This window comes from Cnephaeus nilssonii (genome assembly GCF_951640355.1).
Source record: "Cnephaeus nilssonii genome assembly, chromosome: 4".
NCBI classification, from domain to species: domain Eukaryota; kingdom Metazoa; phylum Chordata; class Mammalia; order Chiroptera; family Vespertilionidae; genus Cnephaeus; species Cnephaeus nilssonii.
This window is the reverse complement of record NC_137075.1, coordinates 16,390,813-16,414,438: the sequence shown is the minus strand read 5'-3', so window position 1 is coordinate 16,414,438 and position 23,626 is coordinate 16,390,813. Positions and strand designations below refer to the sequence as shown.

The 23,626-nt window shown below is 39.5% G+C and overlaps 2 protein-coding genes across 3 annotated transcripts in view; both read right to left on the bottom strand.

The window, feature by feature from the left end:
• Positions 1-23,626, bottom strand: part of PROSER2 (proline and serine rich 2) — a 50,777-nt gene that overhangs the window by 23,497 nt on the left and 3,654 nt on the right. Inside the window, exons 1-2 of one of the 2 annotated variants that reach the window (XM_079769582.1) lie at positions 10,206-13,184; positions 4,939-5,158 (exon numbers count right to left, since the gene is read on the bottom strand). In XM_079769582.1, coding sequence (XP_079625708.1) covers positions 4,939-5,076 — 138 coding nt within the window. In that variant the 5' untranslated portion in view covers positions 5,077-5,158; positions 10,206-13,184. Of the gene's footprint in view, positions 1-4,938; positions 5,159-10,205; positions 13,185-23,626 lie in introns of those variants that run through there. The other variant, XM_079769581.1, reaches the window with a different exon arrangement.
• On the bottom strand, positions 8,109-12,307 carry LOC307097607 (eukaryotic translation initiation factor 3 subunit E-like; the record flags this gene model as incomplete). Its single annotated transcript, XM_079767699.1, is given in 4 exon segments — positions 8,109-8,683; positions 8,685-9,055; positions 9,058-9,729; positions 12,208-12,307. Coding segments are annotated over 4 exon segments (1,458 nt in total). The 3' UTR covers positions 8,109-8,368.

The following is a 23,626-nucleotide window of genomic DNA, read 5'->3' as shown; positions in this document are numbered from 1 at the left end:
GGGACACAGGCCCCACCACCACCCCGGAGCGACACACCACCAAATCATAGCCAATGCTGCCAAGACCCTATGGCACAAAATGTGGCCCACAGCCCAGCCCAGGCTGGAAACAGTTGCTGTGGGCACCAGGTAATGACATCAAGTAGCAATGCCCAGCTTCCTCTCCCTAGTCACTAGCCTCCTTGGAGTTTCTTCAGCCCAGGAACCCCACTTGCTTTACAGCCAGATGCAAACATTTTACAGTTTAACCAAATGTTTGTGAAGCGTTTTCCCATGCCTCATCTCATTTGATCCTCACAGAAGTCCTGGAGTAGGTAGATAGGAGACTCAGTAGAATCCTATTTTCTTTTCATTTGCCGGAAAATGAAGATTTAGAAAGTTTAGAAACTTGACCTGACTAAAAAGAAGTAAGAAATGGTGGAACTTGAAAATGACTTCAGGTTTCTCACTGCACAGAATATAGTCAAACACTGCTAAGTAAAATATTTTACCCTTTGTTCTCCCTGATGATCTACAATAATAATCTGCTTCGTGTTGATATTTACTACTGTGTTGCTGACAAATACCTGAAAGAAAAGTTGGGGTGCTTCACTGGGCTGGAAAAAGTTTAGCTAAATCAGAAAGCAGGTCTAATTAAGCAAGTTTATTCTATATATATCAAAAGCTAAGTTGACTTGTGCATGTGCAACACATATAAAGCTCTCGCTAGCGCCAATTGCATGCGTGTGTTTCAATCTGTCATTGTTGATCGTGAATTTGGTTGACACTTATATTATAGAGAAAGGGTGAATAGCGATATTAAAATATTTCTTCTAATTAATTTCCTTTCAATGTGCATGAATCCATGCACAGGACACTAGTAAGAATGTAATTCAATTATATGCTTCATAAAAGTAGAATCTGTAATGCTGTTTCTACTTTGTCCTATCCTATCTAATAAAAGAGTAATATGCAAATTGACCATCACTCCAACACACAAGATGGCTGCCCCATGTGGTCAAAGATGGCTGCCCCCATGTGGACACAAGATGGCCACCACAAGATGGACAGCAGAAAAGGGCAGTTGGGAGGGACCAGGCCTGCAAGAGAGGGCAGTTGTGGGCGATCAGACCAGCAGGGGAGGGCAGTTAGGGGTGACCGGGCTGACAGAGGAGGGCAGTTGGGGGTGATCAAACCTGCAGGAGAGGGCAGTTAGGGGTGACCAGGCCAGCAGAGGAGGGAAGTTGGGGCGACCAGGCCTGCAGAGGAGGGCAGTTGGGGGGGACCCAGGCCTGCAGCGGAGAGCAGTTGGGGGTGACCAGGCTGGCAGGGGAGGGCAGTTAGGGGCAATCAGCCTGGCAGGGGAGGGCAGTTAAGGGCAATCAGCCTGGCAGGGGAGTGGTTAGGGGGTGATCAGGCTGGCAGACAGAAGCGGTTAGGGGCAATCAGGAAGGCAGGCAGGCGAGCAGTTGGGAGCCAGCAGTCCTGGATTGTGAGAGGGATGTCTGACTGCCCGTTTAGGCCCGATCCTACCGGGATTGGGCCTAAACAGGCAGTCGCACATCCCTCGAGGGGTCCCAGATTGGAGAGGGTGCAGGCTGGGCTGAGGGACACCCAACCCCATGCACGAATTTCGTGCACCAAGGCTTCTAGTACAATGATGAATACACAGATGAATAAAACACATTACAGTATTACTTTAAGATTTTACCGGATAGAAAAAAACTGTAGAGGACAGGCATTCTTTAATTTAAATTCAAAGTGATGCCCATAGTAAGATTAGCAGAATTAATAAATTTGTGAGATAATGGGGGAGGGGTGTTTTCCTTTACCATCTTATCTTTAGTGGTCAAAGGAAAAAATTCAGAAGACTATTGACAAGAGATAGAAATATAACAGGGGAAAAATGGACCCAAACAAGGTGATGATGGCAGGATGAAGTGGAATCATGCTCTACCTGAAGTTATAGGGCACTTGAAAAAGAGAAGCTGATATTATAAGCACTGATTAGATGCTGGACATTTTATCTTTATAATATATATAAATACCCCTTGAGAAACAATTATTCCATTCACCCCTTTCTTTTAACTAGTGAAGGAAGTAACTAATGAAGAAAGTGACTAAAACTTTTCCCAGGTTACAAAGGAAGGCAAATTTGAATTTGAACCCAGGCATGTCTTTAATACCCTTGTGTTTAATACTATTCTGAGGTGATTTTCAGGATACTGATTGGTTAGTGAAGAAAAAAAAGCAACTTAAAAATAATGTATAAGGATATTTTCAGGATTTAAGAAAAATTATAAATATCTTGGGGAATGTCCTCTAATCTCCCTACTAAACTCCATTGTAAAACCTATGCAGGCCAACACTGAAGGCTCAAAAAATCCTTCTACCATAGGCAGTGAAGAGCATAGGCTGTCCTCACTTCACCCACACTAACTTCCTGCTGTTTATAAATGTATGAGATTTATATTTTTTTCCAACCAATGAACCTAATGATAGTTCTAATATAGAATATTACCAAAAAATATATCCATGATAAAAAGTTTTATAATAAGCCACTTTTCTTTGTGACTTCGGAGCTGAAATGTCATAGCCTTCCTTTCATACAAGAGCTTTTTTTGTCTTTGAAGATGTATTCCTATGTATGACATCTTGACAAAGAGTCAACATGTTGCATATTCTCTAAATTTGCCAGATGACAGACTTTAAGATCCCATTTGCCTGCACGTACATCCTATGAAGAGCTGTATTTTATTTATTTTTTTATTTTTTTAAAATATATTTTATTGATTTTTTTACAGAGAGGAAGAGAGAGGGACAGAGAGCTAGAAACATCGATGAGAGAGAGACATCGATCAGCTGCCTCCTGCACAACCCCCACTGGGGATGTGCCCGCAACCAAGGTACATGCCCCTGACCGGAATCGAACCCGGGACCCCTCAGTCCGCAGGCCGACGCTCTATCCACTGAGCCAAACCGGTTTCGGCTGAAGAGCTGTATTTTATATGGCACTATCCTGTAAGCTACCTGAATTCATTTTCCAGACTTGCTTCTTCCAGGTAAGATATATTGCAGGCACTCTGGCAGCTTCGATCCCTCCAAGGCACCTCTTTTCATTTTCTGCTAAACCTTCATGCCAGTCAGTGTGACACGCCACTCAGATCACCCATTGGAAATGAAGAAACTGCTATCCTCTCTGATGGGAATGCTGCTGAAAGGTGGCCCTCCACTGTCAGTCCTCTTGGGAATTGTCTTGAACTGAAAAAACTGTCAAGGTCATGCCTCCTTCCAGAGGGGTCCTGCATCCAGTGGCTGATCACTGACTGGGTACTAAGGCTCCACTCTTGACGCAGTGGGGACAACTAAGGGGCTATCCCAGCCCCAGAGCTTTCTAAGCAACAGCTAAGGCCTTTGTTGGGTGTACTTCACAGCTCAACCTCTCTCTCTACTCAGTTCTGCCTCCTCTTCCTTCCAGATGTTGATCCCAGGAACAGTCCTAATAAGCCTCCTGTACTCTAACCTCCTAACCTCCATCTCAGAATCGGCTGCTGGAGAGCCACTCTGCAACACCGGTCCTGTCATAATGGGTCACAGTCACCACAATGCAGGCTCTGCTGTTGTGTCCTGAACACCTAGGACAGTGCTTCCACATTTGAGCAGATGTGTAAATAACACTCACAGAAGACACAGTAGGTCATACAGAATAGTCAATGAATGCCACACCTCAATGGATATGCTTATTAGAGATCAATCAGGTCCTATCTGGAGCATGTGAGTTTGAGCTACCACATAGGATTTGGTAAAAATAGGCATTAAGTGGTTAATATGAAGAATGCACCCTATAAGATTAGAGTGGAGATACAAAGTAGCAACTTTCCTTCCCCAAGTCCAAAACACTGGACATACTTGGGATCAATTCTCTCCTAGGAGGTGACAGAAGGCAGGTCTTATTTCAGTTCTCTATCAAGAGGCCAGCACATATGAAAATGAATGTTAAAGGCAAAAAATAATCCAAATACCCTGACTCCTAATAATTGGGGTTCATTTTAGGGCTCAGAGCATCTGAAGGAAAATCGTGTTTTCACTAGAAGTAAAATCGAAGGTTAATTCCCTCTTGTCCTTCCCTCTATGAATATAAAGGTCTCAATCCTGAAAGATGGATATCCCGAGGAGTGGGGAGTACAAAAAGGTCATCTCTTAACTTTAAAACTCTTTTTATGAAAGTTCCCAAAGCTTGTTGATGGTATGGAAGGGTCTGGGTTTGAAATAAAGGGATACAAAAGCATTTAAATTTGTAAAGGAGATAAAAATCTGTTTTAAAGTGAGTTTGTTTTTATCATATGAGGAGTTTTCTTCCTTCAGATCTTTTTTTTTTAAAAATATATATATGTATATTTTATTGTTGATAGTATTACAGATGTCTCCCATTTCTATCCCTCCACTTTACTTCTCTCTGGTCTTTTGAACTGAAAGGCATCAGGCCCTGCCTGAGTGTGTCACTTCCCTGGGTCTAAGAGCCATGTTATTGGCTACAGTGAGCTTCTCTTCACTGCTGTGGATAATGCTCTATATCTGAGCAAAATTTAAGATGATTAAAAATTAAATGCCAGCCCTAACCGGTTTGGCTGCGGACTGAGGGGTCCCAAGTTCAATTCCGGTCAAGGGCATGTACCTTGGTTGCGGGCACATCCCCAAAAGGAGGTGTGCAGGAGGCAGCTGATCAATGTTTCTCTCTCTCATCGATGTTTCTAACTCTCTATCCCTCTCCCTTCCTTTCTGTAAAAAATCAATGAAAATATAAAAAAAAATTAAATGCCATTTCACAAAACAAGTATTCTAAAACATCAAGCTAGTTAACCCAAAATAATGTGATAAGATGTTCCTTAAAGGGAAGGAAGTTGGGGCAAAGCCAGTCAACCAAAGCACATCAAAGCATTAAAGGAAACCATCACTCACCAAAGTGAGACTTCTGGAGCGAGAACTGCTACTTCGACTCTCCAAGCTGCCCCCTCTGCTCAGGTCACTGAGCCTGCAGCTGGGTGACAAGTCAGAGTCCATCTCTGAAGAGTCTGATTTCTGGTGGTTTATTGGCATCCCCACATAAATGTCGGCCAGTGGCTTGATCACAAGAAGAGGGGAAGAGGCCAGTGTTCCATTCTGAAGTCCTGGATCACTTCTAGAGAAACCAAGCACAAGCAGCAAGGGTTAGTGAGCCTAAGGAGTAAATGCCTTATCCCCCAAATGAAAAGCTCAGCATGAGTAAGCGTCATCTAGACTTAGGGCCTCAACCATTAAGGCAAAGATAATCAGAAACCCCTAAGTCAACTACTTTGGTGATGCTCATTTCCATTTCTCCTTTATATCCTTCTCCATGATCAAGATGTCAGAATTATCTTTAAGGAAAGACAGATGTGCTAAAGATTACTTTGGTGCAGATGATTTGATAGGATAATGTGCTGGCACCTTCCTCTGCCCTTAGGCTCGGTTCTTCCACGCTCTTTCACGCTCAGACTCAGGTTCTCTCTGTGTGCTTTATTAATTCTAGTCTTTTCTGCTTCAAACACCACAAAAACTATAGCTCCTTTTCCAGCTTCACAACAGTTCAGAGTTTAGTTGAAGTGACAAGAGTTATAAATTACTAATACAAGTTTGGCTGACATCCCCAAGATTCTGGACTCTTTGGAAGACATATACTATTTTAGTTTCTACATAAAATATTGAGGTCCCATAATTTAATACTATCAGGAAGTTCATGTTTTTACTTTCAGGAAGAAAGACACTGAAACTGTCCCCTATAAGGCCCTCAATTTCATACAGTCCACTAACTCTTTAAAAAAAATTTAATGTATTGGGATAACATTGGTTAATAAAATTATATCGGTATCAGGTATACAATTCTACAATACATCACTTGTGTATTGTATTGTGTATTTACCCCCATACATCAAGTTTCCTATCACCATTTCTCCCCCACTTTACCCTCTTCCACCTCCCCCCACCTCCCTATCCTCTGGCAATTGCCATACTGTTGTCTGTGTCCATTAGTTTTTCTTTTCTTTTTCTTTTAAAAAAATATATTTTTATTGGCTTCAGAGAGGAAGGCAGAGATAGAAACATCAGTGAAGTAGCAGTGATGAGAGAGAATCATTGATTGGCTGCCTCCTGCATGCCCCCTACTGGGAATTGAGCCCACAATCTGGGCATGTGCCTGTGACCAGAATTGAACCTGGGATCCTTCAGTTTGCAGGCCAACACTCTATACACTGAGCCAAACCATATAGGGATTTTCTTTACTTTAAAAAAAAAAGTACATTGAAAGTTTGCTTTTTAAAAAACAATTGATTTTAGAGAGAAGAGGGGGAGAGAAAGAAACATCAGTTGCCTCCTGCACTTGCCCCCAGGGATTGAACTGCAACCTGGATATGTGCCCTGACTGAATATTGAACCCTTTTGGTGTACAGGATGACACTCCAACCAACTGAGCCACACTAGCCAGAGTGAGTCTTTCTTCTTTTTTCTTTGCTTAATTCCTTTATCCGTCTCACCCAGCCCCCAACAAACCCCAACCCCAGCCAGCTGTCTGTTGTCTATATTCATGAGTCTGTCTCCACTTTGTTTGTTAGTTTATTTTGTTCATTAGATTCCACATATAAATGAAATCATATATGGTACTTGTCTTTCTCTGACTGGTTTATTTCATTTAGCATAACACTCTCCAGGCCCATCCATGGTGTCACAAAAGGCAAGATTTCCTTCTTTTTTATGGCTAAATAGTATTCCATTGTGTAAATGTACCACAGCTTTCCACCCCTTTTCTTCTATATATATGCTAGAGGCCCAATGCACGAAATTTGGGCAAGAGTAGGCCTTTCTTCCCCTGGCTGCCAGCACTGGCTTCCCTCTGGCACCCAGGACCTGGGCTTCCCTCGCAGCCCTGGCTTCGTCCGGAAGGTCATCCGGAAGGACGTCTGGTCTAATTAGCATATTACGCTTTTATTATTATAGATACACTAGAGGCCCAGTGTGCGATATCGCGTGGCCCTGCCCACCTGCGCACACCCTGCCCATTGCCCTGCCGCGCTCGCAGCCCCGCCCACCCGCCTGCCGTGCTCACAGCTGTGCTCACAGCTGAGCCTGCCTTGCCGCGCCCTCCCGCCGGCTGCCCTGCTCGCCTGCCAGCCACCAGCCTTGCTGGGATCGGAGCCTGTGGGCCGCGGGGGAGGGCCGGAGAGGTGCTCCATGCACCTCATGGTGACCGGTTGTTTGTTCGTTTTGGTCGTGACACCTCTTGGCCTTTTATTATTATGATATTATTGATTTCAGAGAGGAAGCGAGAGGGAAAGAGAGAGAAACATCAATGACAGAGAATCATTGATCAGCTGCCTCCTGCATGCCCCCAATTGGGGATTGAGCCTGCAACCCAGGCATATGCCCCAACTGAGAATCAAACCATGACCTCCTGGTTCATAGGTCGATGCTCAACCACTGAGCTACACCATCCAGGCTGTACCACAGCTTTTTAATCCACTCACCTACAGATGGACACTTGCGCTGCTTCCAAATCTTGGCTGTTGTAAATAATGCTGCAATGAATATAGGGGTGCATATATTCTTTCAGATTAGTGTTACAGTTTTCTTTGGATATATTCCCACAAGTGGAATTGTTGGTCATAAGGCAGTCCAATTTTTCATTTTGAGAGGTACTGCTTTCCACAGTGGCTGTACCAGTCTGCATTCCCACCAACATAGCACGAGGGTTCCCTTTTCTCTACATCCTCACCCAACACTTGTTTGTAGATTTCTTGATGTTAGCCATTCTGACAGGAGTGAGGTGCTATCTCATTGTGGTCTTAATTTGCATTTTCTGATGATTAGTAATGAAGAGCATCCTTTCATATGTCTATTGGCTATCTGTATGTCTTCTTTGGAGAAGTGTCTATTCAGGTCATTTGCCCATTTCTTAATTGGATTATTTGGGGTTTTGTTTTTTTCCAGTGTTGAATTTATAAGTTCCTTACAAATTTTGGATATTAAGTCCTTATCAGATGTATTACTGAATATATTCTCCCATTCAGTGTGTTGTCTTTTCATTGTTTTTATGGTTTCCTTTGCTGTGCAAAACTTTTTAGTTTTATGTAGTTCCATTTGTTTATTTTTTCTTTTTTTTCCCTTGCCCAAGGAGATATATCAGAAAAATATTGCTACGAGAAATGTCTGAGATTTTACTGCCTATGTTTTCTCTTAGGATTTTTTTTTTAATGAAACACAGCCAATTTTATTTAAATTCTCCAAAATTTATACTCAATATGTTGTTTCTGCAATGTATGTCACTCTTTATATAATGGCTTTATTATCTTCACTTTATAGTTTTGTTTTGTTTTGTTTTTTACAGTTCTTCAGTAGAAGCCAGAGTCTTGAGTTGCCCAGTTAGGAGCCTCTGACCTACTATTCTGATTTTCTTCTCAATATTCATGGCCAACATCTGGCTGCTAAGTGAAAGGCTTTTGGTCTTTTCAATCACTTGCTGATAGGATGAGACTGCATTGTTACCCATAACCACATGACCTAATTTGGAATCAATCTTGGCATCCAGTCTTGCATTTCTAATCAAATTGACAATCCACCTTTCTGCTTCTTCTGGAGTCATGTTCAGCTTATCTGCCAACATATTAATGCTGATACACTGGTGGATGCGACAAAAAAGTCTCAAATATGAAGAGACGAGCATTTTCAATAAAATTCTCAAGACAATCCACCAAAAAGAAGTCATTCACAAGCACAGATTCACATTCCCTCAGCTTTTTCTGAGCCCCATCAAAGTCAAAGTTAACATATAAACATTCAACAAACTCTGTAATTGGGTCTTTATATGTGTAAGACTCCTGTTGAATAACTTTGACTAGATCTTTCAGCACCTGCCGGCGTTTTCGAACATCTTTGTTTGTTATGACTGCTGTAGTTAAATAGCGAAGAATATGTGGACACATCGTCTGAATTGCATTAAGATACTGTGGCTGGTAAAGGAAGAGATCAATAATATTATCGAGCCCTTTGGGGTGATTGAAGAAAACAGAGACCAATGAATGAGCCATGTTCGCTGCTGAAGAGACTGGAGAGGAGAACTCACAGAGTTATTATCTATGGTCTCTTTTAACTGTGTGAGGTCTTCCATGGCTGCACCCCAATTCTGCATTAAGATTTCAGAGGCCAGTTTTCCCCAGAGTGAACTCAAAGCATTTCTATCCGTTGCCGGAACCAACACTCTAAAGAAGTAAAGATATTCTGCTGCTCCAGAGTAATTCCCACATTCATATTGGAATTTTGCATATCTGTAGAGTGTATCTAAATATTCTTGCCTAAAACCATGCTTGTCCGCAAAGTAGTCAAACAGCATCCGACCATCCCTGGTTGACTGCATTTGCCTTGTAGTTTCTGGATCTTCAAACATCTTCACAATTGGTTCTGTTTCTGCCCAAAGCTGTTTCAGTTGTGCAACAACTGTGGTTCTTTTCTCTCTCAAAGCATGAGGAATATCATCAGAATAAAGGTTTTTGTATACATCCATAGCAAAGTCTACCATGTTGGTATCACTAAAGAGATCCAATTTTCCTTGTAATAATTCTTTTTCATTATAAATCTCCTTTACGGAGAGAAACTCAAGCAACGGAAAGACTAGATGCCGATCCAAAAAGTGAGCGATGCGAGTAGTGAAGTCGTACTCCGCCACCTTGCCAAGAAAAAGGTTATCTTAGGATTTTTATGGCTCCAAGTATAACATTTAAGTTTTAATCCATTTGAGTTTATTCTTGTGTATGGTGTAAGAAGGTGATCTAGTTTCACTTTTTGTCCATATCTTTCCAATTTTCCCAACACTATTTATTGAATAGTCCTCTGACTCTTTCTTTTAATAGGAGTTCAATTCAGCTTCTGAACAACAGACAATTGATTTCAACAAAACCTTCTAGAAGACCAAAGAAGACTAATAGAAAATAAGCCTCCTGTGGATTACATATGGCCTGATATTATGGCAAGTGAAGTAAACTGAAAATACTGCCAGGATGCCTTCTGAGCCTCTTTAAGGATACTGAGGGGCACGTGAGTTAAAATAACCATTGGTACAATTTAGTGTGTGTATGTGTGCATATGGGATCATGCTCATGTGTGTATTAATTTTTAATAAAAATGTGACTAATTATGGAGAAAGCTCATTCAGTACTGCATACCTTTAGGAGGACCTTGTCATTTAAGACCACTGTGAAATCTTCTCAGAGAAATCCTGAAAACATTAGAACAGATTAAAAAAGAAACTATTCCCTACTCCATTTCTCATCATGTTTTTCAGATGTATCAGCACAAGACACATGGCAATTTAAGAGCAAGGCTGGGGAACAGAACATTCTGAGCATATATACTTTCTATAAGTTGCCATTATTCCCAATGGTAAAAATAAAAAGACTTAAGAAAATGTTAAAAGTGTAAAGTTTGTTTACTAATAAGAAAGCCTAAGCAATAAACAGACTTTATATAAGCCACCTACACAGCCAATAATGTGCAACTCAGAAGTTAAGACATCCTTGGTGAAACTCACCACAGTATTCAGTTTAGTAAGTTAAATGCCGGATGTGAATTTAGAATACACACAGACACACACACCACACACAGAGTGGACACACCAGTAAAAGTGTGCTGGTGACAGTGGCCGGCGACAAAGCAAGGCAAAGGCACAAGTGGACGTCACAGCCACATCCTTGGAACCCGTGATGAGCTTCAGCCCCAAAAAAGTGGGAGGGCAAATGCAGAGAGGACAAACCAATGTTTGGGTTCCTTCTGGTCTGTAGATTCCTTCCCACGGACTCAGCTCTAACTCATTCCTAGATGAAGTAAATCATTGCTCCAAGGAAAGTAGGGGGTTGAGGGACAGTAAGTCTTTCCCCCAACACAACAGTGAGATGAAAGGCAGGGAAGTGAATACCCATTCACCTGCACAATGAAGGAACCCGGTGGAACCACCTAATGGGTGGGAAAGGGTTTGGAGCTTGGCTACACGTCTGTGCAGTCAGAGCCACATGCTAAGGCCCTCATAGTGTGGTTGGAGGGCGGTAATTTACCACACCATTTAAGAGCACACCATTTTCTTGTGTTTCTATAATTTAAAAGCTATTCTGACACTGTAAAAGTATAATGTTGGACTTTTATAAATTATTCTTTTGAAGGAATATGAGAGAGCTTACAAGAATTCTGCAGCAGGCAGAGGTTATGGGGGAGAAATTGAAAACCTTGGTTCAATATCCTTTACAGGCGCAAGATGTCAGTCTTTGAACTCTTAAGGAATGGAGAACTAGGGGCTCCCAAGTCCTAGTTCCCAGGAAATCAAAATACAGAATTCTATGGGAGGTCCACTGTGGAGAGAGCAGAGTTTTCTGAAGAGGAAGGGCAAGGAAGCAGCCTTCTTCTCTGCTCTGCCCTGGAGAGGGAATGTGATGAGAAAAAGAAGCAGGGGACAAGAAGCAGATGGGTCTGACAGCAGTGACCACAGCTGTGAGTCTATGAAGGTCATTACCATTTTAAATATTTTAGTCTCAAGGAATAACTCTTTGGGTCTGCAAACAGTGCACACTGTAAAAAATGGAGCTAGGGTCCGACTAAGATAGCCCCACAGATGAAGAAACTGACTTTTACCAGGAGAGCAGAACAAGTATCACTAAGAAGTCATGGCAAACCTAACACAACAGGAGCAGAAATGTGAGCCACACACGTGCATTTTCCTATTTATTCTCTTCTACTTCCTGTGTTTACTTCTCATTATTTACCAGTAACATCTTTTTTTTGGGGGGGTGGAGGTGGGTAAAGCCTGGTTTATCCATTGAGCAAAGAGAACAAGAGAAGGTGACAAGAGATCTATAGTCTTAGTAAATCTACATCTGTCAAGCATGGCTGCTCAGGAGGCAGCCGCTGTCCAATCTGAAGGTTCTGGGCTGGGGGATCAGGTGGAGCTGAGGTTAGTTAGATTAGCGGACCCTCTGAAGTGAGTACACTGAAGCGAAGACAGGAATGAATGCAGCTCCTCTTTTTCATATTCCCCTGGACATTCCAGAAAGACTTGGAATGACCTGGATGGTATGCATAAAGCCCTCCTTCCACCATCACCTCACTCCATCTAAGTTCCAAATAGCCACAATCAGGTCTATAGAGCAGCCCCAATAACTAAGTCTTTCCATCATTCACCTGAAAATTCTGGTTTGGCCAAACCCCAAGGCTGAATTATGTCAGTCAAAGACCTGCCCACAGGCACAGTGGCTGTCAGCTTCCACACACAAAAAGCCATCTTTGACTCCTCCCTCCTCCCACCACTCACAATCAACCAGCTACAAAGCCCTGTTGCTTCTTTGGTGCAATGTCAGTTGTATCCACTCTTTTTCTAGTCCCACCAGTTCAGCACCATGATACCACATGTCTACATTACTGAGATAGCCATCTAGATCTCCTCGCATTTGCATTCTTCTCTGTACTTTTCCTTTATTCTTCTGCTGGATTAATCTTGAAATACCACTTTGATGTCACCACTCCCCTAAAAGCAATCAACTTCCATCCACTCCCTATAGGCTTCAGAATCAAAGTTTCATGCAATCAATCAGTACTTGCGTCAATTTGAGTGCTAGCTTCCTTTCTAGACTAAGCATATTCTTTTGATTACTTGTTTTCCTGCTTCACACTGGGTAAATTCTAGGTAATTAATTCTGCCACATGGGGCCAACTGTAATGGAAAACGAATGTGTAAACTGTATTCAGTGTCATCATAGGGACAATGGCAGCCCAGAGGAAGACGTGCAATGCTTCCTGAGAGGGTTCAGGGACTTCGCAGAAAGGTGACAACTAGGCTAAGCCCTCCAAGATGTTTCAGGTTTAAGGAGACTGCTAATTAAACAAACTGTGGTTGGCACGCCAAACAGATAAAAAGAATAAGCAAAGGCAGGGTCCTCAGTCCTAGTTTCCAGGAACTGAAAATATAGAATTCCATGGGAGGTTCACTGTGGAGAGAGCATTTTTATGGTTTCACTTTTCATATTTAAATATCTGATCCAACTTGAATTTATTTTAGTGTAGAGACCTACTTCCCTATCCCTAAGCCAAGGTTTCCTCATTACTCAAATGCCAAATATTGAAAAAAAATCATCTTTCCACTGTCTTGAAATGCTAAATGTTATTTTATACTAAATATTTATGTCTTAGATTCTATTTCTGAATATCCTATTCTGCTCCACTGATCTTTCTATTCATTAGGACTCAAAAATACAAATCTTAAGGTGAAAATTTCAATGGATCTACCTACATAAAAATTAAGGATACCATAGACAATGTTAACAGAAAAGTGGCAGGCTGGTAGAAGGGGTTTACTGTGGCTAAGAAAATGAACTGATAGCTGGAATATATGAAAAACTCTTGAAAATCAACAAGAAAGACAGGAAACTCATTAGAAAAAAAGGAACAAGAACTATGATTAAGCAGAATACAAGAGAGAAAACCCAAGTGACTAAACAAAAGAAAACTAACGTAAGATATTATTTACATCTACTGTATTGACAACTAAAAAATTACAAATATCAGCAAGGATGTGGTAAAATTGGAACCCACATGTACTACTGTTGGGAGTGTTAAACTAATACAACCATTCTCTAGACTAATCTGACACTAGTTAGTGAAATTAAACATGTCCTGTGACCCCAAATCCCACTGCTCTGTCTACTCCAGAGGAAATCTCTCTCAGGAAAGGAGGGTAACACTTGCAAGGTTGGTGATAGTGTTGCTTGCTGCAGAGCAATGCTGGCAGCAACCTAGGTTCATAACCCACTACAAACTCTAAGAACAAGTAGAAACCTGATAAATGCTTTTACTGTGGAATACCATGCATTAGTTGGGAGCAATCAAATGGACAATGGCATGCACAGATATTAATATGTGTTGAGCGAAAAGTTGTAACTGTATTCTTAGCACAATTCCACTTACATAAATTTAAACCAGACATAACACTGTATTGTACATCCATGCCCAGGAACATATGCCAATGGTAGGGATGAGTGGGTGAGTGGGGTGCACCACCTGATTATACTATAGTATCACCTGGTCTGTTATTCACTGAAGGCCTCCTGTTTGTCACGCACCTGACTCCTATTGCTGGAAAAATGGAAAAGCATGATTTGAGTTTGAAAAATAATTACTTATTAGAGCATTTTATCACCTGGGAACCTTCGAAGGGCCCAGTATCTAAGAAGATGATATAGGACTGATCAGTTCTAATTTAATGAGGAAAAAGAGAAGACAGTCTAAACACTGGGGGCACTTTCAGATGGAAGTGCTGACAATGGCATGGTTTTCATAGGCAGAGAAAGGAACCCTGAGGATGAACTTTTCTTGGATCACAAGTGAGCTAAAAATTTACCTGGGAAAGGTTGACCTGATCCAACTTATGAAAGAATCTAAGCTGGAACTATAAATAGGTTCCCTCCCATTCAACTATAAGGCTTGGTACCTTGTAGGTGGGGGGAAGGAAATCATATCCTGTAAGACTTAGATTCCCAACAGGCAGGCTAAACAAAATCACAGGGGTGATTATTGTCTATGCTAATTCTGAACATGAATAGGAAACTTATCCACCTTAACCAAGTGATGTGGAACTAATTTTGCTTAGCATGCCTGTAACACACTTTTAAAGAGAACTGCTCCAACTCATTGCCACAGTAAACGCTTCACAAAAGAGAATATCCAGGTGCGGATCCTAGGATTCTGAACTCCATGGACGCCCTGATACAGGTTTTTAGGCCTTCATCCCGGTCTAGTCACCCACTATTAACCACAGCTTAGCTGGGAAAGGGGTAGAAATAAGCTTCTTAAAAATCTCCCCCCTCTACTTTCCATGTCAGACTCTACACTAGGGCAGGATCAATGCTCCACCTAAGCGCTGCTCTTAGATCTCTCATTCTCTTCTACTTCCATTCACAGGAATTTTATGAAGACTTGTTGCCAAATCTACAAAAACAACCTTGGGACAGAAATTATCTTTAAAGCTATACCGTAAGAAACCCTAACAACCAAGCCATTATAAAAAAAAAAGATAGGTTTTTTTTAACCTTTAAGAACATTAAAAATGAAGGAGTTTTACTAGTACAGTGGAATTGTTGCTGAGCCATGAATGGGCTTTTTCATATGGTTAAGCAGTGGGTGAAAATAAAGAGAATGACCATCTTTGGTGAAAAGTACACACTCTTTGATGAAATAGTCAGTGAACACAAAATACTAGCATTGTTGGCCTTAATGCTAGTAGCTCTAGACAACATTTGTTCATCTCAACATGTATTGATGTGATAGGCACTTTGCTCTGATTTACTTAAACATTAAAGAAGAAACTTTTAGTGTTTCTCCCTGGTTCTGTGTTAATTCCTGTGACATGTGTTGACAAAAATGAATTTTATAATAAGAAATTAACTAGGTGATGGAGCTATAAATGATGCCAATACTCTTTTATATTGTTTTATTAACCCAATGCATAAGTTAAAAGGAAACTGAGTACTGAAGTTCTTTCTTTATATTATTCACCTTTGATCAGGGCTTTAAAAACATTCTTGACTAAATTAACCGTTTCATTTCTCACCTAAAAATAATTTATAGACAAGCTCCATAAAAATGAGTTTAGTCTAGTTATCACAGCACATCTGATAATTCTGAGCAAAACTCAGTTCAAGCTCCTATTTTACACATGAAGTACAGTCTCTGTAACCTTCCATCCCTCACTGTACCAAAGATGCACATATAGATATGCGTACTCTACTAGCTGACGTAGTAGAGAGATACAAGTAGTTGTTGGTTCTGTAGTTAATTTTCTTCCAAGTTTTCTACTGTCCAAAACTTTGCTAAAAATAAAACAAATGTTCAGTCCAACATTCACCAGTGAATTTCAAGTAGTACTTAAATAATCTCTTTAACATCCTGGATTACTTTTGATACCACAGGCCTGTCAAAGTCGGCACTGTTCATTTTCCTAATCTATGCTTCCAGGGAACCTATCTGCAAGAACAGAGGGCTTTAAGTGTCTCTTTAGAATCTGCCCTAACCTTATCTCATCAACCTCACTTCCCACAATATAAATCCTTTATCCAGCCTGGTGCCCTAAATGTTCTTCTCAGCTGTGAGCCACATTTTGACTGCTTCCTCTGTCACTCTCCTCTCAGTCTTCAAAGACTGTCAAAAACTGCACCAGACCTTGTCAAACCTTCTTTCACAGCGCTCCTCTTCACTGACCTTGATCATCACATCTGGTTTCCTATGCATGTAATTTTTTTTCTAAAGACTATAAGCTCCTTGTAGGCAAAGCTCTGTCTCTTTTAATGTAGCCACAGGATTTTGGAAAATATTTGTCACAAAATATAGACTTAATTATCCATCACTTAAACAAAATTTATATTTTAAAATTCTAAACCATCTTATTTTTTGTAAAAAAAAACAAAAAAAACAAAACAAAAAAACCCCCAAAAAACACTAGAGTCCTTTAAACAGACCTGTGATCTAAAAGGAAAGCTTAAACACTTAAAAGTGTTTCGAACATGTTCATGTTGTTGTGGTGACCGTCCTTTATCCTTTATCCCCTATATTACATATAGAGGCCAAAGCCTTCAAATTTAGGAGAAATTACTCTCATTTAATCTATGGATTTCAATCAAGGGCAAGTGGGAAACATAAGGGGAGGGGGCGGCAACTTTAAATACAGCCATAGAAGAGACACTTCACTTAGCTTCACAAATAATAATATGTGAAAAAACTGGTACTGATAAAAAACTGGTACACCAGACCCACTAAACCAATAATGGTCCAAATGTTAACATGTAATAAATATCACCATGAATGCATGCCCATGTACATCTGCAGATGCAACCCATGGCCAAAATTAACTTCAAAAATGGATCCCCACACAAACAGGCTGAAATAAAATAAACACGTAGTAAACTTTCTTTAGTTTGGGCTGTTTCTCAAAGTCAAGAAACCAAAAACCTTGGAAAGAAAAGAATGCTCCCAAAAATATTCAGTAGGCAAACTAGGACTGTCTTCCTGACCTGCAAATCAAAGGGAAATCCACCTCAGCTTGAGGCTGGCGGTACTGGGAAGGTGGAGAGTGCAGAGTTAGTTTTGTTCTGGAGTTTTCAAATGTTGATGTGCTTAATGGTTTAGCATCTGCTTCCTGATGCTGCCTTTTCTCTGATTCGGTGTTTTCTCTTCTTCGGAAATGTCTTCAGTAAGAATTTAGGACCTTAAGCTCTAACTGGCACTAAAGGATATTAAATACAATTAAACATTTTAAAGGCTAGTAATTTTACTTCTCCAGAGCAATTACTATGCTTTCATTTAGATTTTTTTTTTAAAGCTCTTTCTGAACAATGTAGAAAAACAAGGTTGATTTCAGACTGTCTCAACTGTGAATAGTTTCAACTATTAATAGGAGGCAGTATTTTCCTCAGGGCCATACACCACATGAAAGTAAGTGATTCGCCTACACTAAGCAAACAAGTTCAGGATAGAGGCCTTGCCTAGGCAGGCTGGTTTGCAGCCCCTGAGGGAAGCAGTCTCCTACTACCAGTTTTCTGTCTATCATTGAACAGAAAATGTGGAAATTAGATTTTCCTAACATAGAACCTCGTTGTTTTCAGGTGAGGTTCTATGTTAGGAAAATCTAATTTCCACATTTTCTGTTCAATGATAGAAAACTGGTAGTAGGAGACTTCTTCCCTTAGGGCCTGCATGGGGGCGTGGAGGGGGTGCAATGGGGGGATAAGGACACATATGTAATACCTTAATCAATAAAGAAATTTTAAAAAAACCTGGCTAGATTTCAGTTTAGTACCTGGTAACAAAACATATGACCCAGGAGGAAGCAAACAGATGAACACTACCAAGGGGAAAACCTAGTTCTATAGGATGAAATGTTTGCAGAGATAAGCCCTTCAAAATTTTATTCTTAGCTCATTAAAAAAAAAGACATTCTACATGCCAATTACATTTCTGGATTCTTTAGCAAATTTAAAAAAGAAGAAAATTCCAGTTTCGGTTGTTCTGTTGTTAAACAAGTTTGTATGCTTTCTCTTTATTTATTCAGCTAAAACTACCAGAGCTCCCACTAAGTGCTACTCTGGTGAGATAAAATGTAGTACTTCTTATTTAGAAGTAATAATTATACCTTACTGTTTTATAATTTTTTTTCTGAGAAGCTCCAAATTCTTAGCTAATTTTTTCATTCATTGTCAAATAAAAACAAAGCTGACCGAGAGCATGTTCCTTTAGCATTGGAATTTATAAACCCTGGTCAGACTGGAAGCAGACATCTGACTTATGCATCTTATCTCAAATTGAACAGATTTAAATCCAAGCCTGGGAATGTGCAGCTCACACAAGACCTGCTGGGTCAATCCACTGCATCAAACTTTAATCTTATCTTCCAAAATCTCTTTGCTAGCCCTGTTCAGGGAAAGGGAATCAGAACATTTAACCTGTGGATGTGTATACAGCGGCTCCCTTCTCCCCAGACTCTTCTTTGGTACTGCCTGGAAACCTAGTAACAAATAGCTCAAATTATTCATTTCAAATCCAGGCCTTTGGGCACAAACTCAGATCCCAATTTTAATAGAGAGGAAGAGATAAGAGACTTTCAGCACTTTTTCAAGAAATGGGGACAACCAAATGTTTGTTGAAAAAACTGGATGACTCCAACTAAGAGTTAAGATGATACTAATATCAGAAATTCAAGGACTTCAAGGACTGCCTATTAACCTCTCTGGGAGAAAACACAACCTTTCAGTAGCTCAACAGTGGAGTCTGACAATTACTTAAGTCATGACAAAGGCCTCTTGGTAAACTTCACCACCTGGTAAACTTTACCACCTGGTAAACTTCACCACCTTGGAAAACCAAAGCAAAACTAACATCCTGATGAAATGAGAATTAGCTGAGAAATACTATAAAAACACTATATTTTTATGTGAATTTTCAAATTCACTATTTTAAAAAATTATTTAAAATTATAATTGGCATACCATATTATATTAGTTTTAGTGTACAACACAGTGGATTAGACATTTAGATATCTTACAAAAGTGATCACCACAATAAATCTAGTACCCATCAGACACCGTGCATAATTATGATATTATTGACTATATTCACTATGCTATACTTTACATCCCCATGACTAACTTTATAACTGGCAGTTTGTACTTAATCCCCTTCACCCTTTTTGCCCATTTTGCTCCCCACCCCCACCAAATCTGGTAACCATCAATTTATTCTCTGTATCTAGGAGTTTGTTTCTGTTTCATTTGCTTGTTCTTTTTTTTTTTTTTTTTGGTTCCACCTAAAAATGAAATCATATGGTATTTGTCTTTCTATGTCTGATTTATTTCAACTTAGCATAATATCCATTAGGCCCATTCATGTTATCACAAATTGAAATATTTCATTCCACTTTATGGCTGAGTAATATTCCATTGTATATATGTACCACATCTTCCTTATTCATTAATGTATTGATGGGCACTTAGGTTACTCCCATATCTTGGCTATTATAAACAATGCTGCAGTGAATATAAGGGTGCAGATATCTTTTTGAATTAGTGTTTTGGATTTCTTGAGATAAATACCCAAAAATGGGACTGCTGGATCATAAGGTAGTTCTATTTTTAACATTTTGAGGAACTGCCACTGTTTTCCATAGTGGCTGCACCAGTTTACAATCCCACCAACAGTACGTGAGGGTTCCCTTTTCTCCTCATCCTCACCAACACTTGTTCTTTGTTAAATTTTTGATAATAGTCATTCTGACAGATGTGAGGTGATCTGCATTTCCCTGATGACTAGTGATATTGAGCATCTTTATATGTACCTCTATGTCCTCTTCGGAGAAGTGTCTATACAGGTCCTTTGCCCATTTTTTAAAAGTATATATATATTTTTTATTGATTTTAGAGAGGAAGGTAGAGAGAGAGAGAGATAGAAACATCAATGATGAGAGAGAATCATTGCTCGTCTGCCTCCTCCACGATCAAGCTTGCAACCTGGGCATGTGCTCTAACTGGGAATCAAACCATGACCTCCTAGTTTCATAGGCTGACACTCAGCCATTGAACCATGCTGGCCAGGCTGCCCATTTTTTAAATTAGATCATTTTTTTGATGTTGAGTTGTATGAATTCTTTATCTATTTTGCATATTAACCTCTTATCAGGTGTATCATTTGCTAATATCTTCTCCCATTCAATAAGTTGCCATTGCATTTTGTTGGTGGTTTCCTTCACAATTATTAGATTGAATAATGTAAAGCTGTCATTTGTGTAGTTCAAAAATAGTTGAATATCAGTAATTTTATATGGTTAACTTAATGTTTTGGCATTGAACTGATAATTAACATTGTAAAAAAGTGAAGTGTTTCTTGAAATGAAATTTTGACTTAAATATGGTTTTATTACATGTTGATACTAAAATATTTTTCCTCAGAAGATATCTCTAAAATCATAATAGAGATCAATAGGAAAAAAAGTCTAATATATAATATTTTCCTCACATACATTTTAAATATATATGACTCATAAATACATATTGAGCTCCTGCATTAGCAGGAGCTCAATCAGTACATTCACTGGTTATCCAGTGTGTGGGGGGTACAAGTTAGCATATGAGGAAAGTGAGGTCCAATGCCTGCAAGTTGATTTGGCAAGTCAGAAAGAACTGGATCTATTCTAGGTCATTAGCTCTCCACTCTAGAATAAAATAAAAGTTTTAAAAACTTTTTTGCACCAAAACTTCTATTTGACATTTGGCATTTTTGGTATCCTCCCCTTGTTTGTACCATCTTATCTTCATCTTTCTGCATTCCCTTCACAACCATGATCATACCACTCAACTTCAAGTTATTCCTTCATATACAAATGCCTACTGCAGAGTAAAGCCAAATACAAATCTGCTATCACAACCCTGTACGTAAACCTTTAGTGCTGAATGCCCCAAAGTCAAGGCTAAGCTCTTCATCATGATAATCAAAGCCACAATTCTACCATTCTAATTCCCCACTCTCCTTCCCTTGTGGCCCAGCTCCGATGCTACATTCTCCAACAGATGTTCTGACACCCATGAAAGAAAGTATCTGTCTTCTGCTCCCGAAAGACTGTGGCCTCTGGTATCAACTCCTATTTGACATTTATTTTCTCTCCTTTACTAGATCGTAGTTTCTCAAGGGCAGGGAACACACCTTATTCATTTCTATATTATCAGTTGTGCTTCCCATGGTCGGAACGTAAATGTTTGTGAAAGCTCTTCAAACCCTCTGAATCACTTATTTTTAATTATATATTTACTGTTGAAAGTATTACTTATGCCCCCTTTTTTCCCATTGACCTCTTCTAGCTTGCCTTTGCCCCCTACCCTGGCCTTCACTAGCTATTTTCTGTGTCCATGGGTTATGCATATATGCATACAAGTTCTTTGGTTGATCTCTTTCCACCCACCCACCCTCCCCTGCCTTCCCTCTGAGATTCTGCAATCTGTTCCATGCTTCTGTATCTCTGGATCCATTTTGTCCATCAGTTTATTTTGTTCATTAGATTCCACATATGAGATCATGTGATACTTGTCTTTCTCTGATTGGTTTATTTTGCTTAGCATAATACTCTTCAGGTCCTTCCTTGCTGTCTGTCTCAAAGGATAAGAGATCCTTCTTTTTTACTGCTGCATAGTATTCCGTGGTATAAATGTACTCCTATTTTTTTTTTTTTTATTAACTCATCTACTGATGGGGATTTGGTCTGTTTCCAGATTTTAACTATTGTAAATTGTGCTGCTATAAACATAGGGGTGTATACATTCTTTCTGATTGGTGTTTTGAAACCCTCTGAATCTTTACAGAAAACACCATATGCACCATTTTGGAAGGTAGAAATCAACTAAACTAACCAATTTAGTCTAATATATAAGAGCACAGACATTTTTTTTTGTACACAAGATAATTCCTTTAAGTAGATTGTGCAAAATGAACTATTTTAAATACACTCACAGAATTGGATTTGTAAAGGAAAGTTGTGGTGAATCATTAATTCATAGTCTCCAGTTTCAAGGTCTGAGAGGGACTACGACAGCCACTTAATCCTGCCCCAAAATTTTACTGACTAGGAAACCAAGTTCCTAGGATTACACAGCTATTTAGTGATGATACCTGAGGTGGATCCCCTCACTTTCAGTTTAGTACTGCTCTTTTTCCCTATGCTAGGTTCTACTGACCTGTTGATTTAAATAAATAATTTGTAAGCTGCAAACATCAAAAACAGAAGCATAGGAGGACTAATTATATTTGTATGCACAATTACTATCTCAATGCTCAGCATACTGTAGGTGCCCTAACAGTCTACAAATATCACCGAATGAATAGATGAACACCCCAGGCCTTTGGATCAACAACTGAAATAAGCAAAAATTTAAACATTTCAAAGCACTAGTCAGACAACTAGTTTCCTAGAAGTAACAACAGAAGCCTGAAAGAGAAAACAGAAAAAAAAATAGCAAAACAACAGAGTGAATATTTGAGAAGGAAGGTCATATACAAACTGAGCCCTATAAAAATAACTAAGCTTAAGCTAATTCAAAAGAGAATCAAATTGCTCAACAAATATTTCTCCAAAGAAGATCTGTAAATGGTCGACAAGCACACGAAAAGATGCTCAACATTATTAGTCATTAGGGAAATAAAAATCAAAACCAAATGAGATACTACTTTATGCCCACTAGAATGGCAATTAAAAAAAAAACCCCTTGGAAAAATTACAAGTGTTGGCGAGGATATAGATAAACTAGACCCCTCCTACATTATGGTGGGAATGTACAATGGTGCAGCTACCATGGGAAACAGTTTGGTGATTTCTCAATAGGTTAAACATTGAATTACTATATCAATCAGGAATTCCACTCTTAGGTTTACTAGTAGACCCAAAAGAACTGAAAACAAGTGTTCAAACAAATGCTCATAGCAGAACTATTCACAATACTCAAAAGGGAAAACAACTGAAATGTTCATGAACTGGTGAATGTATAAACAAATTATGGTACATCCATCAATGAGATATTCTTCAGTCATAAAAACGAATGAGGTACTTATACATGCTACAGTGTGGATGAATCTCTAAAGCATTGCTAAATGCAACAAACCAGACACAAAAGGCCACATACTGTATGATTCCATTACGTGAAATATCCAGAACAAACAAATTCACGAAGAGAGAAAGCAGATTAGAGGTTGCCAGGGACCAGAATAGGGGGGAAATGAGGAAGTGACTGCTTAATAGATATGGGTTTTCCTTTGGGGGTGATGAAACAGTTTTGGAACTAGATAGTAGTGATGGCTGCATAACATTGTGAATATACATTTATTTACACTTTAAATATGTGCAGTTTATTGAATGTCAATTATACCTCAGTAAAGATATTTAAACCAAAAAAAAAAAGATGGGAAAAGATACATCAAACAAATAATAACAACAGCAACAATGAAAAGATCACTTCTGGCTATATTATATGAGGCAAAATAGATTTTGAGTAAAAAATCCTCAGTAGTGATAAAAGTAACT